Below are 17,988 nucleotides of genomic sequence, written 5' to 3' on the forward strand. Positions count from 1 at the left end.
CTGCCTGGGGTGCATTACAGAACCGGGCACTGGCATGATTTCCATCGCCAGGTGAGAGGATTGTCACGTGAGCTGCGGCAAGTATTTTTCCATGACAGGTGGGGTTTTTGCATTGTTTTTAAGATGCAATGAGTGCAGACTCCCTCCTGGTTCCTCCGCATCCTTTACTTTCCAGGGAGAGAATGCACATTGCCCCTGCAGCCCTGTGCTTCCAGTTCTGGGCTCCCATACAGACCCACCAGTTCACCTGAGTCCTAACCTGCAACAGCGACTGCGATTCCACCACAATTCTACCAATGCACCTTAACCCTGACTTGCAATATGGCTATTCCAGTCCTCAGGGCTAGAAGCCATGGAGGCCTGAGAAATTGTTCCACGCACCACTCTCATTGTCAGAAATGCCCTGCCACCAGCTGCAATTCATGGCAACTTCCTAATACCCCTTCATTGAACCGCTGCACTCTGCAATCTCAGCCAGGCACCGCAATAATGTTGCAGTAAGATTGTGGGGGCGCAGGGTTGTCTTTGACAAAAAATCACTGTATGGTGTTGTTTTATTTAATCCTCGTCTCCGATTCTGTTTGTTCCCTGTTTACAGAAGGCAGCAATGGCAGACGGTGGGACAGATCCTGCTGTGTTCACCTCCAGCACTCTGCCCTCAGATCCCCGCCTCCTTGCGACAGTGACCAATGCCTATCTGGGGACCCGAGTTTATAGGGACATCCTCCATGTAAACGGGGTATATAATGGGGCAGTGGGGGACACTCACCGTGCCGATGTCCCCAGCCCTGTCAATGTCAGAATCAACGTGCCTGGTGAGGATGGACTGACAGAGACCTTCACTTTGAACACCAGGACAGGTAAACAGACAGAGCCTCAGCTCCCAAGTAGCAACTGCTTTCTTGTGCTTTAATGTTTTGTTTGCCTGATTTTCTTTTCTCCTCATTGTCAGTGACTCCCGCTTAGAAGCCTAGAAGTTAAATCGCTAAAGCCTCCTACCAGTGTTTTCATTATCTATGTGATCGGATCGACACATTCTCTCTCCCCCATTCCTGGCCCCATGTTACTAACATAGCAAGAAATGAGCAAGGCTTTGTGTTTCCTTCTTGCTGTGTGCATGGCATCATGGACAGTGGTCAGTCAAAAGCATGCACAAGTCTGTGCTATGTTCATGGCATACACACAGTGAAGACAGATAAAAAGGATAAAATACTCTTGTTGGAAGGGTTGCAGTGTAACTACTTTATTTCTTAGAATTCAAAACAATCATACGCAAAAACCCAAAAGAGAGAGAGACAAAGCAGGCTGCTCCCTAAAAAAGAGAGGCACAACTCATCCCACCTTACTCTAGGCTGGCTGTCTGCAGAACTGAGTCTGACGATGGCATGTTTCCCTACAGAGCCCACTGGCCTGCAAGCAGGACCAGGAAACCCTTCAGAAATTTAAAGTGATAGCTTACACTTTAAACACAGTTTTCAATACCCCACAGTCTGGGAACAGTGAATGGCTTCTGCAGAGCCAGCAAGGAGTGCTCACATGCACATGTTAGGGATGAATTTCACAGAATAGTGGCTAAATGTCTTTAAAAATAAACACAACACATAGAAAGCTGTAAGGCCTGATTATACCAGACTCTGAATACAGAGGACTTTTTCCACCTTAGCATTACACTTTTGAGGTTGGTCAATTTCCCTTTAGCTGAGAATAAGACACTAGTGTTTATGCCATGTCTGTGCACCTGCTGGAACCATGTTAGTAAATGATGTTTAACCATGACGTTCGGTAAAACAGTTTATAACTGGGCTTGGAAGGATTCGATTTTTATTGGTAAATGTTAGTAAATGTTGATTTCACAGACAAACCAATGAAAAATATTTCCATCGATAATAACTGAAATTTACAGATAGACAAAGTAGGAAAAATGCTTCTTGAGAATTTATCAGAGTTTGATTTAAGGCCATTTACTTTGTATATTTTGACATGTGATGCTATAAAGCTTTAATTTTTTAAATCTCAATGTCTCCTGTCATTAAATAATTGTCTAACCCTCCGATTTAAATAGATTTTAAAAATGCTTAAAAATAAACATTGATATTTCCAGTTGAAATTATTTCTAAAAAAAAATTGAATTCTGACAAGCCTATTTATAACACAATTCCTTCCATGGCTGCTCTGTCCTGGTAAACTATATTAGCAGTTACTTACAGGCAAGAACCATGTTTAAACATTTTTGGATAAAATGGTTCCAGTACTAGTGTAGACAGTGGATCAGCCAGAAATAAGATTCTGGATCACAACATCAGAACTGGATCCAGTTTAGGCTCCCTCTTCACAGTTTGGACCTAATCTCACTTACTCTATCTCAGTCTAAAAAACTGGACTTGAGAAAGTTTTTGAATTTGGTCCAGATATTGAACTCCGAAGTTTGGGAGAGTTTGGATCCAGCCTTTTGAGTACTTAAGTCTGTCTGTTTTAGAGACACTGGGCTGATTCTGCTGTCAGTTACAACAACATAAAGCTGGTGGGAGCAAGTGGAATTATAGAATATCAGGGTTGGAAGGGACCTTAGGAGGTCATCTAGTCCAACTCCCTGCTCAAAGCAGGACCAATCCCCAATTTTTGCCCCAGATCCCTAAATGGCCCCCTCAAGGATTGAACTCACAACCCTGGGTTTAGCAGGCCAATGCTCAAACCACTGAGCTAAAAGGAAGCACTGTTTTATTTCCTCTTTGTTATCTTTCACTGCAATGCTGTCCTCAAACCAGGTCTAAGATTTAGCCCCTCAACCAGTTCATCAGTAATTTAAGCACTAACAACCACTGAACAGAAACAAGGACCCTTAATGGAGTCCAGTCACCGGTGTTCTTTATCACCAGAGAGAGGAGGGTCAAATGGTGTTTCAGACTCTTTAAGCAAAGTCCACACACAAGAATCAGGCTTGTGAGATTTGACTCCAGAGTTCAGTTTGAGGGTTGGTCCTGGCTTATTTCTTGCTTTGATAATAAATCCCTGCTGGGTTTCAACTTACTGGGGAGGTTCATACTTCCTGCAGGCTCTATTGCCCAGATTCTCAATGGTATTTAGCTGTCTAACTCCCATTGAAAGCAATGGAAGTTAGGTGCCTAAATACCTTTAATACTCTGGGCCCATGTGCATTTTATGTACCTGTCACAATGGTACCTCTGACTGTCCTTTCTTCCTGTTCCAAACAGGGCTCCATACAGGCACAGGTGTGCGCCCACCCGGATCCGATAGCAGGATCAGGCCCTAGATTTAGAGAACAGGCAGGAACATCTGAGAGCGGAAGCTCCAAATGATAACTCTGTTTGTGTCTGCAGGGACTTTCAGCCACTTGCTTCAGTCGCCAGGTTACACCGCCACCCACAGGATCTACGCCCACCACTCCCTCGTACACCTGCTGGCCTTCAGCATCACCATCAAGCGATCGGCTGCCAGAGGCCCACCAGTGACCGTGCAGCTCCAGATGCAATTCACGCCACAGAGCCGAGACCTGGACTTGCACCAGGGGCAGGACTTCCAGGGAGCTCAGTGAGTGTGGTCATGGTAGGGTGTACCCAGCAGGGCTGTGGCCTGAGGAACAAAAGGACTCGCCCTCTTTCCACCTTTCAAATGGGTGACAACAACAAAGCTAGGACAATGGCTGGGGTTCTGAGAGGTATCTAGGCTGGAATAACTCTGAGCATCTTTACCCGTGCTCCAGAGAGGCTGGGCCTGAGAGTCAGGCTCTGGGAGCTGCCTCAGGCCCTCGGTACTTTTGGTGGTGCCACGGCAGCGGATGCCACGTGTCACAGCTACAGACGTATCAACCACAAGAGCCACTGACTAGAATGGAAGGAGAAGGGAGAGTCTGGAAAGCTGAGAGTTCTAGAGTCCAGCTCGACCTAAGTTGGGATTTCTTCAATTTCCTGTTTGACGTTTTACTTGATGTTCGAGGGGGAGGATGTTAATTCAATTGATGGAGACAGCTCCACCCCCACCTCAGTGGGTGGTGCCAGCCAGGAGGTAAACTTCAGGCTGTTCAGTGTCCCATTGCAGGCGGGTGCTGCCCAGAGGAGGGGCATCTTGCCATGGGCATTTTGCTATATTTTCCCACCAGGGGTGTAGAGAGGAAGACAATCTGAAGGGGGAAGAAAGCCCAAGGTATTTAGGCTTGAAATGAATGAAAGTTGGGAGCCTAAATACTTTAGAGGATCTGGGCCAACGAGACAATCCAGGGGAGGAAAGAGGGGGTGTAAATGGGAACCCTGAACTCTCCCCTACTCTGGGTCATCTGTCTATTTCCCCTCCATGTCTATTGGTCTCTCTTCTCACCACCCCTACGCTGTGCTCCACAGCTCTTGCTAATAACAGTGGAATGAGAGTCATGATACCTTTCAGACTCGGAAGCTCTCTCTGGTGGTGAGAGTCCCTCTCTGTTAAATGGGTCGGGGGGGAGGGAAGGGCTGTTCCACACAACGGAATGGGCCTGACCCTTAGCTACTATGAATTGACGTAACTATTTTGGAGTAAACGGAGCTACCCTGATTTACGCCAGCAGAGGATCTGGCCCCTTGAGTCATTCACTTTGTGACCCTTCTCTGGCTGCTGAGGCGAAGCTGCTATTTGCTGTATCTTGCAGATATATCTATGGGAAAACTTTGATCCCCGAGGTGGAGGGGGCTCCCCAGCCCACGGTGCACATGATCTGGACTCCGGTGCCACAGGCTGTGATCCTGCCAGGGGAGGAGCAGGAGAGAACCTGGGACTTCCTGACTGCCGTGGCAGAGAGTGAAGAGGAAGTGAAGAGGTGCTTTAGCGAAGGAACGTCCCTGATTGCCGCTGGCTCCTTATACTCCTCTCACACCCAGGCCTGGGCAGCACTCTGGAAAGGATGCCGGGTCGATGTAGATGGGCCTCTCCCTTTGAGGCAGGCCCTATATGGATGTCTCTATTACCTGCTGAGTGCAATTCCTCCCCTGGATTCTCCTGACTTCCTGTTCCATGGAATCAGTCCCGGCGGGTTATCCAACGGCACGCAGGGAGAAGACTATTGGGGGCATGTCTTCTGGGACCAGGTGGGCTACAGAGGATTGCAGCCCATAATTCCGTTCTGGGGATCAGACATGCTACAGCACTCCAGCCTGGGAGAGGGAAACACAGCACTGGCTGGGAGGCGTGGCAACAGTCTACGTCTTGGGAGGCTGATAGGGCAAATCTTGGTCACCGTGCCCTGGGGTGTGTATCCCACAGCACTCAGAGGTTGGGAAGACAACTAATGGCAGTAGTGTGGTGGGATGTAGAACCTGCTGAACCCAGACCCTGTCCCTATAGCCAGATTTGTTACCCATTCTTGGCAGGGTGGCCTCTGGCTCTACGTATGTTTAGTGTGGTTAAAATTGGCACGTGACCATGGTCAGCTCCGAGTGTTCCCCCCTGCCAGAGGCTTATGTCAGCACATGGTTTTCTCCCTATAACTGGCTCACGGCACGGACTAGTTTGTAGTGTGCGCAGCAGTTACACCAGGTCTCTGGAACGGGTCTGGATGGCCCTTCTGCCTAGCAATCTGTGGGGTGGACAACCCCAAGTGCCTTATTCCATGTCCTGCTGCTGCGTAGGAACATCCTCCAGGCTCTCAGCCCCCCAGCTGGGGCTCTATGGGAGAACTGCTTGGATTCCCCAAGAATACTCTGTTACAAACAGGGCTCGGGAGCGTGGCGGGTATGGAGACACCAGTATGGGTGTGAGGGCAGAAATGCGCCTGTGTGGGCACAACTCAACCATGTTCCTTTTAATGAGATAAAGTCACGGTGCCGCTAGCCAGTTACATGCACAGTTAACAGTGGTTAACACAGTGGTTGTGTTGGCAGGGCCTCGGCGGCTCCGGGTGTACGGATCCCACAGTATTCAGAGGCTGGGAGGGCAAGCCCTGGCCCTGGTGTTCTCTCTGGGTCCTGGCACACTCATTGTCCGAACCTCCCCTAATTTCACTAAGGGTCTGACCTGATACAGACTCATTTTCTGTTTCCAGGACACATGGGTATACCCAAACATCCTGTTATTTTACCCAGAAGCAGCCCGAGCCATCCTGCAGTACCGTATTCGCGCACTAGGTGGAGCCCTGAAGAACGCTCAGGAGCAGGGATACCAGGTAGGAACAGACTCGTCAGAAAACAAACAGAGGCGACAGCCACCAAAGGGAATAAACCTCTTGATACTTAGCTTGCCCTGGTCTGTTCGGTTCAGAGGGTCATGCTCAGCCTCTCCTGGGGGTATTTCTTCCGGCAGGGTGCCAAGTTCCCTTGGGAGAGCGCAGCCACGGGCCAGGAAGTCTGCCCTGAAGAGATTTATGGAGCGCAAGAAGTTCACATCAATGGGGATGTTTTGCTGGCATTTGAGCAGTATTATCACGCCACACAGGTAACCGAGACACGCGCGCTGTGGTGCAGGTATGAGGATGGTGCCAGAAACAGGACAGGCCCAGTGGCCACAGCTACCGGTCTTCTAGGATCCTTGGTGACTTTACTCCTCCCCTCCCAGAGCAGATCATCTCTGCTATCCTTTCCCCCATTCACAATGGCCAGTAATACTCCCTGACGAGGCTCTCCACGATCTACAGTGGCCCTTCTTCAACGCTTGCTCCTCAGATGTTGTTCCTTATTTCACTCTTCAGCATCTTGCTATCCAACCCTGGACTAGTCTCTCTTTACCCCTTCCCCTAACTACTGCTGGTACAACCGGTTACCAGAGTCCCCTGGACCCCCTAACAGCCCTGCTGCTCTCCTTGAGCCCTGAGTATTACATTTATCTTTCTCGTGTCTCCCTTGCCCTGAGTCTAAACCCTCTCTAAGTAGGAGCTAAAGAACCCCAACTAAAGAGAAGCATGAAATAACCCACATTGATTTTTGTAGCTGTCATTCTTCTCTGTCATCCAGTTAGAAACCTGTCTTCTCAAAAGTGGGTGGGGCTGACATGAAGCCTTCTAAGGGTATGTCAACACTGCATTGTAAGCCCAGGGTTAGAATTTAGGCTCAAGCCTAACCCCCCCCCCTTCCATCTACACACAAATCACACTAATCCAGGGCTCAGAGCCAGCGTCCCAGGATCCCACCGGTGTGGAGGGTCCAAGCCTGAGCCAAGCTAGGACCCAGGGTTCAAGCCCTATTACTTTGCAGTGTAGATACAGACCTGTTAGACTTATGCTCTGCAAAACCACCAAAAGTATACCACAATGCCATAGGATGACTTTCTTTTTCTTCCGGATAATCAGGTGGATAGTCAAGTTTTCCCACACGGCACCACAAATAAAGGGCTAGAGCAACCACACTATGGAGGGCACTAGGATGTTTGGGATAGGGGTGATTGGACTTGGGGCCACATAAAGCAGTGTAGACACTGGAGCCCCAGGTTGGGACCCAGGGTTCAACAATTTCTACCCTGGTGTTACAAATGAGTGTATATGCTCAAACCCCGAGGTTAACAAACCTGCTAACTTGAGTTGTACTAACCCTGGGCTTACACTGCACTGTAGACATACTTGAAATGTCTCTTAGGCCTGAAAATTACTGGCAGGGACAAAGTCCAATCCACAGAGCTATTTGCTTGCCTGCTCAGGGAACTGAATTTCCCCCCAATCCCTCTGGGAACAGCCTGTTACACTATGTGTGCAGAACAGGACAGAAGTTCATTTTCTCCTAGAAGAGGAAGTTTCCTCTACCCATCAAGCACAGGGAGAGGGTGGTGCTCCCCTCCCGTTGTGTGGAACTGCTTAGAGGCGGTGGTACGAGATTTCCACACTAAGGCGATTACACACTCTTCAAATGAGTCAATGGGCCAGAGTCAGCCTGGTACAACTCCTGCTGAAATCCACAGAATTCCATCCACTTATGCTAGTGCTGAATTTGGCCTTATTTCTTCACTGTGAAGGTAGTGTCTGAGCTGGAGGGTATATTGCACTCTACAGCTGAAAGTTCAGGGATATCCAAGCCTGTAAACAAACTCCACTGGGAATAGCGCCCCCAAAGAGCAGTGCAGTAGCAGTCATGCGATGAATTGGACAAAGGGATTGTGTTTGTGCTGATGCTGGAAAAAGGCAAGGCAAGGGAAGCAGCTGCTGTGATTTCAGCCAACGGGCTCTTGGTTCAATGTCCACCTTCTTCCCAGCTCCCCATCTCTCTGGGTCTGGGTACTGCTGTCTCTGTTCCTCGTGGCTCCCTCTGGGTTTGGGTACCACTGTCTCTCTTCCTCATGGCTCCCCATCTCTCTCTCTCTCTCTGGGTTTGGCTCCCTCCAGGACCAGAAGCTGTTCAGGGAGGAAGGAGCCTGGGACGTGGTCGGTACGGTGGCTCAGTACTGGTGCAGCAGGGTGGTGTGGAGTCAGGAGGAGCAGTGCTACCACATCAAAGGTAATTCCCCCGCCTGGGAGCCGGTTTCTGGGAGAGGACTTGGCAGGTGAAAGCCCACAGCTTCTCCAGCTTGGCCTGCCTCACTCTGGCGTATAGTAACAGCTGTTCTCTGCACGGGATGCACTGGCTCCCAGGTCCTCTGCATTCCTGAGCAGCCTACCATGGGCTTAACCCGCAGCACCCACTCAGACCTAGCATAGCTTTACTGTGTGCTCAGAGAGTGGCTGGAGAGCTCTCTTGTGCCTTCCAAGCTCACCCAGTCTCCCACTCCCTTGGGCCCTGCCAGGGGTTTAAAACAAAAGGAGGACAGGGACTGCCCTGGTGTGATGTCTCCTCCCTCTTCCTCCAGGTGTCATGCCCCCAGATGAGTATCACTACAGTGTCGATAACTCTGTTTACACCAACACCGTGGCCCAGAGGAGGTAACGTGCATGATTTCTAGAAACACTGAACCATTCTGATCAGTCTTCCCTGCTGCTTAGCAAGCTGTCGGGTTTCAGAAGAAAGCCCAGGCTCCAGGAGGCATCAGCAGCTCTCCAAAGCTCATGTTTTGGGCCATAGTCTTTCAGTCTTGCTATTTCCCTTGTGGGCGACTGGCTGGCTTAGCGCCTTTGCTTCCAGTTCTTCTTATATTTTGCTCTTTAAAGCGTTGCAGACACCATATAAACAGTCTCTCCTCACTCCCCCCGCCCCCCCAGCTTGAACTTTGCAGCCGAGGTGGCCCGTGATTTCCAGATCCCTGTCCCTGAGGAGTGGCAGGAGGTTGCCAAGAAAGTCAAAGTGCCGTTTGATGCAGCCAGGAACTACCATCCAGAGTTCGATGGATACAGCCCAGGTGAGTTGGAGAAACAGGAAGGGGAGGGGCTGCATCTCAGCCTCGATTTGTCCTTTGTGGATGCTCTACAGCACAATAGTAACCTCGGATCCTGACTACGTAGGGCTTAGGGCAAGCGCTGCATTGCTGGCTTCTTGAAGAAGGGTCGATGCTGATGCGGTGTGCATGCTGGTGGGTCACCTAACCCAGGTTCTTATTGTAGAAGGTGTGGCTACTGAGCTGTTCTCTGCCCTGGATGGGGTGTTTCTCATCTCTGGGTTACTATTAGACTTGGAAGAATTCGATTTTTATTGGTAAATGTCAATTTCACTGTCCATACACAAAGTGATGAAAAAATATTTCCAGTGATAATAATTGAATTTGACTAACTGCAAAATGAGAAACATGCTGCTTGGGAACATCTTAGAATTTGATTTACGGAGATTTACTTTGTATATTTTGACATGTGATGTTGACAGTTTTGGTTTTAATAGTTATAACGCTTTAACTCTTTGAATCTCAACATCTACTGTCATTAAATAATTATTGTCTGATGCTCCTCATAATTAAATTTAAATTAAATGAATAAAAATCCAATAACATGTTTAAAAATAAACATCAATCAAAACTATAAAAAATAAAAATCAACTTTTGCCACACCTACTTATTATTAAAGAAGTTGGCCTGTGTCAAGATTTTCTTTGCTAGGGATAGGTTTATAGCGCCTCGGGAATTTGCCCTTTCCCTGGTTGCAAGTGGTACGGTTACTGTTTGAATGCTTGTTTGGACCTTGAAGCTACATTTGCAAGGCTGAGCTCCACAGTAACGCCTGCAGCTCTCTGGTTCTGTGCATGCAAAGAGCCTTGCCTGGTTAACACCATGTTAAAACGGGGCATTTTGGGTGATATCCTGGCCCTGCTCCAGCTTCCAAAGAAGGACCTGCTAGGACGACGTCCATGCAAAAATTTCTAAAAAACTGGAAGTCGCTGTGTCTTGATCTAAATTCCAGCCAGCCAGACCTGAGCCATCCCCAACTAATCTCCTGTGTCCATGACCCACCTTCTCTAGGCTTGCTTTGCACTTCAGTTATAGTGTTGCTCTGTTGAAATGGCATCACATGGTTCTCAGTGTATTGCATTAAATGACTCCCTATCAAATTAGCTTAATGTACTAGGAAAACAATGATCTTTCTAGCTGCCAGCCCTGCATGCTCCCCCTGGGATCTGAGATTTAAGTTGGGCCCATCACCTCTCACTCCTAGTTCCCATGTATGCCCTGCCCCTCTGTCTGTCCCTTCCCCAGGTAAGCACGTGAAACAAGCTGATGTCGTCTTGCTCGGATACCCAATGATGTATCCCATGAGCTCTGAAGTCCGAAGGAACGACCTGGAGATGTATGAACCTGTCACTGAGCTGGATGGGCCAGCCATGACCTGGGTAAGCAGCCAAGCAGAGTGGAAGCCAAATGGTTTCAGTGTGAAAGGGGGGAGCCTCCTGCAGGGCTCGGCTCCTTGCAGTGCACCCAGGAGGCACCTGTTTGGTTCTCTTTCCTACAGAGCATGTTTGCGGTTGGCTGGATGGAGCTGAAGGAGATCCAGAGGGCACAGAGGCAACTGAGCAAGTGTTTCAACAACATCACCGAGCCATTCAAGGTCAGGCAGGTGCAGTGGGGTTTGCCCCCTGCCACTGTGGATAGATGGAAGGGGAGTCTATCTGGGCAGGTCTGTAATGACTGATCACAAGCAGCCCGAGCTGCTGACAGATGTCACTCAGACCGGCACCTACCTTAACTGTATTATCAGTCACTGCGGCCTCTTCTGTGTTATTGATCTCTGTCTTGCCTACTGCAGGGCAGTTCACCAGTGCCTGCGTACTGATGGGCCATGGGGGAATGGCACCACCACCCTTCTCCCTCTCCTCTCACCAGGGGAAGCAGGGCTAATGTGCAGGCATCATGCCCACCCCAGATTCCTTCTCCTCGTTATGGGTGGCAGCAGTGGGCCAAGCAGCACCCTGCTCTGCTCTCCCTCCCAGCTCCTCGTATCAAGGGTGGGCTGCAGGGCTGGGGGCATTGCAACACCCCCCCCCCCAGTGCTAGGAGAGGGCCCACTATCAGCTCCCAGTTCCCCTCTTTCCAACGGTGACAAGATCTCACCCACCATGGCTCCCTTTCTCCTCCTGCTGGGTGAAGGGCTGAGGAGCAGGGAAGACCTAAACAGGGTTCCTCTTTTCCCTACAGTGGGGCAGCAGGACCATGTGGGAAGAATGCATCATACCCACCCTCTCCCTCTGTGGCAGGAGTGGGGGCAGTTCTCTGGGCTCCCAGGGGACCAGACAAGTGATGATCATAATTAACACTTTCCAATGGCATGTAATGTTATGAAGCGTAACTACTAAATCCTGACAGGGCCTAAGTCATTTCTCTCTCACTCATCGGTGTAGATCTGGGTGGAGAACTCCGACGGGTCAGGAGCTGTGAATTTCCTGACGGGTATGGGAGGATTCCTGCAGGCCATCCTTTTTGGATACACGGGGTTCAGGTGAGAGCGCTATTGCTACCCATTTAATTTCTTGACCACCATGACAAAAGATCTCTAAGAACCTTCACGTTTAAATGTAGCAAGATGACTGGTCCTATGGTGAAAGCATTCAGTATGCTGGGGCTTAAGGTCTCTTCACTAACTAAGTTGGGAGGACCAAGGCCACCAAGGGTATGTCGACACTAGAAGCGCTACAGTGGCACAGTTGTAGGGCTATAGTGTAGACACTTCCGACAACAATGGAAGGGATTCTTCTGTAGTAAATCCATCTCTCCGAGCGGCGGTAGCTAGGTCAGTGGACTAATTCTTCCAGTGACCTAGCAGTGTCTACATTGGAGCTTAGACCAGCTTAGCTACATCTCTCAGGGGTGTGAATTTTTCACACCTCTGAGCAACACAGCTAGGTCAACCTAACTTTGTAGTGTAGACGAGCCCAAAGACGTGAATTCATTAATTCTGAAATGATTTGGTTAAATTTATCTTGATTCAAAAATTAGTGCAAATACCCATGACAAAATTTTAATAATCCGCTTTTCATTACTAGGCCAGTTTCCATAAATGGAAGTCCACCATCAAGATTAAAACACACTTTTAAAAGCATACAAAGTAAATATCTTTGAATGTGCCCTGTATAGTAGGTACAGCATTACAGAACTGAACATTTTAAGAAAGCTTTTACATCTGCCTATTGATGCTTTATACTTTAGATAGCAAGAGATTGCCGCTCTTAAGTAATGTTGTAAATAGATTGACTCTTGTTGTGTATTTGAAATATATGCTGGATAGATTTTCTCAAATTAATGGAAATCACTGGAGACACATCACAGAAATCACTTTTTGAGGTGACAAAAGGCTAAGTCAAACTTTGACATTTTAAATATTAAAGTTGGTCTGAATCTCAGGGCGACTGGTCTCCCCTCTTGATAATAAAACTAGCATCCTTCCCATTTTAAAAATGAGGAAACTGAGGCTCAGAAGAGCAAGTGACTTCCTCAAAGTCAGATGATAAGTCAGTTGCAGAGCTGAGAAGCTACACCTCCGGAGCCTCAATCCTGTGTTTCAGCTACAAGACCATCTTTTCTTGTCTCGGGTACTGCTTGAGATTAGAGCTGGTTGAATGTTTTCCAACAGAAGAGTTGTCCATCAAAAAATGCTGATTTGACTAAATTGATACATTCCGATATGTTTGATGGAAAATTATCAAAATGTTTCTTTGCGGTCAAATTATTTCATTTCAACCTTATTGGACTGCTTTGGTTTGATGTTCCTGAAACAAAATTTAGGGATTTCGGTTCTGCAGTGATATTTCTAAGTTTTGACTTTTTGTTCCAATTCAAAAATTATTTTTGTTAATTAAATTTCCCATGGAATAGGAATTCTAGTTTCCAACTAGCTCCACTGAGCCCTCCCCTTCCCTCCCACTGTGGGCAGGGGGTGTCAAAATAGCCCCTTAGCAAACTGCCATTTTACAAAGCCATTTTCTACCTCCCCTTTCTCTTCTCTGCTGGGTAGGAAGATGGTGAGGAGCTGACAGAAGCTCTCTCCGCTCTAGCCAGATGTGTCTCCTAAGGTTTGGTTTCACCCAGTGATGTACGAATCACTGGCCTGGGATATCACCATCAAGTGATTTATTGTGACATCAGGGGCAGGAGAGGGGAGGTTGAAAAGGAGACTGTTTCCTACTGGCACCTAAATATCCTGGTGAACAGCATTCAGTGAGAGAGACTACAGGAAAGGAATATGGCTCTGCAGTGGGACACTGCTCAATCTGTTTAAGATTTGCCAGCGGCTGGTAATAATGTCTGAGCCCTTTTACTAATGCAGTTATTTCTGGTTCATTCATAATTAACGGTGGGAAAACTGGTCGCAGCCACAAAATGTATATCCAGATACAAGAGACCCAGAGCAGAGCAAAGCCAGCTGAATCAATATTGAATTAGAGCAAAGTAGAGATCTGGATATCACCCTAATGACCAGGCACACCAGCCTCCAGGCTGAAAAACAACATCTTCCCCACAGTGACAGAGAAACTGTAAATAACTAAAGGGCCCAAAATAGACCACGTGGAGGGAACTCACCACCAACATCAGCTCCTGAGGAGCTGAAATCTCCGGTTGAGACTGAGAACTTGGGCTGGCGCAGTGAGAATGGACCCAGCTCAGAACAAGAGTAGAGAGCTCCCCGAACACACATGTGGAACCATTTCCAAGTGTTCCTGCCCTATGGGTCAAAACCAGCAGCACCTGCAGTAAATAAGTAAGGGGAGCCAGTCAGCTGCGTGGGAAGTTGTGGTTCTGAAAAAAAATTGAACCTCTGAGTTAGAAAAAACTGAACTAAAGTATCCTCAGTGGCCCTAAAAGCAGCACCCAGAGAGCACTTTAGGGTGGTCAGATCTGGTGGATTTTCAAAGCTATGCCCAAAACAGATGTGATTCTGGTCCTGGAACATATTCTTAAAGAGCTTAGTTGAGGACAGATCGAGTTTAGAGGTGGTAAGATTGATATGTAGCAAAATACTTAGTGCTAACGAGTCGCATTCATTGTTGGTGTGTGTGGTCAGTATTAGGTGTGAGAAACTCCCAAGTCTCTGGTAGACATAGATGTGAGTTGCAGGTTTCCCATCCAAACTCCTACCTTAATCGCCACCTTTCCACCCGTCAAAGGTATTTGGACTCCATGTTCCACTTAGACATGGACTCAAGCCATAGAGTTTGAATCTGGATCCAAATCTCCCCTAGCAGGCAGACTGAGATGACTTCCACCCCTCCTCCAACTCCTTTCACATGGGCCTCCAAACAGAAATCATAGAATCTCAGGGTTGGAAGGGACTTCAAGAGGTCATCTAGTCCAACCCCCTGCTCAAAGCAGGACCAATTCCCAACTAAATCATCCCAGCCAGGGCTTTGTCACATCGGCTGCTAACAACCATTGGTCACTAGGACACTGGCCCAGTGACCTAGGTTAAGGCTCCACGTGCCATTAGCATGCTCCGGAGCTGCCCTGTCTTTTGTGATGTAGTTCTGAGCTAAGCTGTTACCAATAGCTCAGGTGACAGTGCTGGAAGAGTCAGTCAAGAACTGTGGCACATCGCATGCCCCTTCACCTTTCCTGGGGAGGCTTGAGGATAATACCCTAACCAATTGGTTACAAAGTGACCACAGACCCCAATCCCTGGATCTTTGGACACTGGAAAAAAATCGATCCGTTCTTAAAAGAAGAATTTTATTTAAAAAAAAAAGAAAAGGTAAAAATCCCCTCTGTAAAATCAGGTTGGAAGATAACTATACAGGGTAACAAAAGATGCACAAAACACAGAGGAACCCCCTCTAGCCTTAGTTTCAAAGTTACAGCAAAACAGGGATAAACCTCCCTCCAGCAAAGGGAAAATTCACAAGTTGAGAAAACAAAGATAAACTAACACGCCTTGCCTGGCTGTACTTACAATTTCTGTAATATGTGAGACTGGTTCAGAATAGTTTGGAGGACATGGATTGATGTCCGGTCCCTCTTAGTCCCAAGAGCAAACAAACACAGAAACAAAGAACTCAAAACAAAGCCTTCTCCTCCCTTCCCCCCACATTTGAAAGTATCTTTTGTCCCCATTGGTTCCTTTGGTCAGGTGTCAACCAGGTTATTTGAGCTTCTTAACCCCTTATAGGTAAGGAGGAATTTTAGGCTACCCTTATGGTTATGACACTCCCAGCTCAAGAGGGGGTGCTGGAAGACTCACTGATATTCTAAGAAAATGACAGCCCAGGAAGGAGAATAGCCAGTGTCTCTTCCTCCGTGGATGGAATTCACTAACCCCTGACTCCTCTCTGCCTTTCCTAGAATCACCAAGAGCAGCCTGAACTTTGACCCTACATGCCCGGACAACATCAGCAAACTCAAGGTCACTGGAGTCTCTTACCTTGGAAGCAAGTTGAACTTCACGCTCACCAAAGAGAACGTTAGGATAAAGGTGACAAAGTCCTCACGTGACCCGCAACTGTCCCCCCTGGAGGCTGTGCTGGTAGCATCGGGCCAACGCATTCCCTTACCCGAAGGTACAGTGTCTCCCCACTATGACACTGTGCTGTGCGTTTCTGATCTTCACTGCTGGGAAAGGTTAGGGGGCAGCAAAGCTTCTGGGTCTCCCAGTCCTATACCCTTCCCTGGACTCACTTCTGCTGGCAGGGCCGGCCTCACAGGAGGGCAACGTAGATGACCGCTCAGGGTGCCGTGGTCAGGGGGGCACTGTGGTCAAGAGGCAAGAAGTGGGGCGGGCCTGGTGTGCGAGGCCACAAAAGGGAGCTCCAGGCAATGAGGGGGACAGCAGGACCCAGAGGTGATGGGGGGCTGGCAAGCCCAGGGCGGCAATAGGAGTCTGGGGGGATGGGTGTGGAATCTGGGGAGGAAGTGGGGACCAAGGGTGATGGGGGCATGGATGGGCAGACAACAGGGGCCAGGGATGCCAAAATATAAGTTTGCCCAAGGAGCTATTTTCCCTCCGGCCGGTCCTGCCTCCTGGGAAAAGCTGGGGCTGCTACAGTGCAAGCCGGCCCATGACCCACACTCCTAGACCATTGCGTACAGCACCACCTGCTGGCAGAGGCAGGGACTGGACTAGCTGTCGGCTCCCCACAGCCAAGGCTATCTCCTGCCCTCCGCAGCCTGTCCTGCTGGGGTAGGCTGGGGGCGTAACTACCTGACTGCATTTCCTGCTTTGAAGCTGACTTAGTAGAACACCCTGGCCCTGGATGGTACCTTAACATAGGAGACTAAAGGGAATAACCAGAGAGAGGGTGGTTAGAGCCAGGGTCCTTCTCCCAGCTTGTGTGTTTGTTTGTTTCCATCGCAGGGCAGAGCATCTCCTTCGCCACAGCTGCTGGCCGGATCCAGAGAGCATCCGCCGAGCCATTTTAAGTTGTATTTGTCAGGGCAGGTATTAAAACCACCAAAGCTACGCAAACATGGCAGGGAGCAGGCGTCCTAAAGCAGGAGTCCTGGGAGCCCCTGCTGCGTTGTGGTGCAGACTGAGGTTTGGCTGCACAGGACCTGCGCATAAGTGACATGCTCCAGGGGGAGGCTGTTTGATTTCCCTGCTTCCTTTGTGACCAGTGAGGGGATGTTTGGAAAATGCTAGACGGGGGTGGGGAGGAGGGGAATGCACCATCCTCCTGCTCGTATTGCCCTTGGGAAATGGTTTTATTGACAGCTGAATTTGATTCACCTCCCAATTACCTGCCCTTATTACTTCCCTGCATATTTGCTGACCAATATTTACCCCTTCTCTGCCGGGCTCAGCTTCTGCAACACCCCTTTGAGCACCCATTTATGGCACTTCCTTAAGCTTGCACCTAGTACATTTGGCTGCATGGGAGCTGGCTTTTGCCTTCCGTGCCTGGTACAATGTGTCACACACACGTGATGGAGTGACAGCAGCTTCTCCATAGTTAACATGGCATGTCATTTTCCATCACATGGTGAGAGTTTCAAAGGCACAAGGGCTAGGCCACCCCCAACTCCCATTTGTGCCTTTGAAAATCTCTCCCTAAAGTCTGATTTTGGCCACCCACCTAAAACCCACCAGAAGAGGGACTATTGACTCAGACTTAGGTTAGCTCTGGAGCTGAGGAGGAATGTTTCTACCCAACCCGAACAGAATTGCACAAGTGAGTCCTGCATTGCAACCCCCTAAAAATAGGTGTCTGCTGAAATCCAAGAATTCGTCTGGCTTTATGTATTGCTTTGTAGCAGAAAACCAAACAGAAAGAGAGAGAGAATGCACCATCTGCTGGCTTCCCCTGGCTGAAACCTCATGCCCAACCCCACCCTTTCGCTGCTTAGTGTCCAACTCTAAATGTTACTGTCATTCTGACTAGGCTCCCTAGAATGGCACATTGGCTCTGGCGACCTCATTTGGGCTCAACAGGGGCTCCAGACCCACTGGGCCTGACTCTATTCTCCATTCCACCAGCATAAAGTGGGATTATCTCCACTGAAATCCAGCGGGTTGCATGGGCGAAATGGACTGGGGAATCAAACCCATTACTTGGTAATCACCGGCCAGGTGCTTGGAGGGTACAGTACACAAAATGGAGACAGTCCCTGCCCCAGGGTGGTTATGTTTTAAAGGAGACACACGCTGGGGAACCCAGAGGAGGTATTTTATTGGCTAATGTTGTTGCTTCCTTGGGGACACTGCGGAAGACTGTGTGTGTAGGAGGGTGGGTCTTTTGGAGAGGTGCGGCA

The 17,988-nt window shown here is 48.8% G+C and overlaps 1 protein-coding gene across 1 annotated transcript; it reads left to right on the forward strand.

The window, feature by feature from the left end:
- The first annotated feature begins 607 nt into the window (after positions 1-607).
- Positions 608-16,680, forward strand: PGGHG (protein-glucosylgalactosylhydroxylysine glucosidase). The gene is made up of 13 exons (XM_073350608.2): positions 608-860; positions 3,339-3,549; positions 4,640-5,075; positions 6,029-6,148; positions 6,286-6,417; positions 8,291-8,402; positions 8,752-8,824; positions 9,101-9,237; positions 10,519-10,652; positions 10,772-10,867; positions 11,658-11,755; positions 15,586-15,800; positions 16,595-16,680. The coding sequence occupies exons 1-13, from the start codon at positions 608-610 to the stop codon at positions 16,657-16,659; spliced, it is 2,082 nt and encodes a 693-aa protein (XP_073206709.1). The 3' UTR covers positions 16,660-16,680.
- The last annotated feature ends 1,308 nt before the right edge of the window (positions 16,681-17,988 follow it).

This window comes from Lepidochelys kempii, chromosome 6, assembly GCF_965140285.1.
Source record: "Lepidochelys kempii isolate rLepKem1 chromosome 6, rLepKem1.hap1, whole genome shotgun sequence".
NCBI classification, from domain to species: Eukaryota; Metazoa; Chordata; order Testudines; family Cheloniidae; genus Lepidochelys; species Lepidochelys kempii.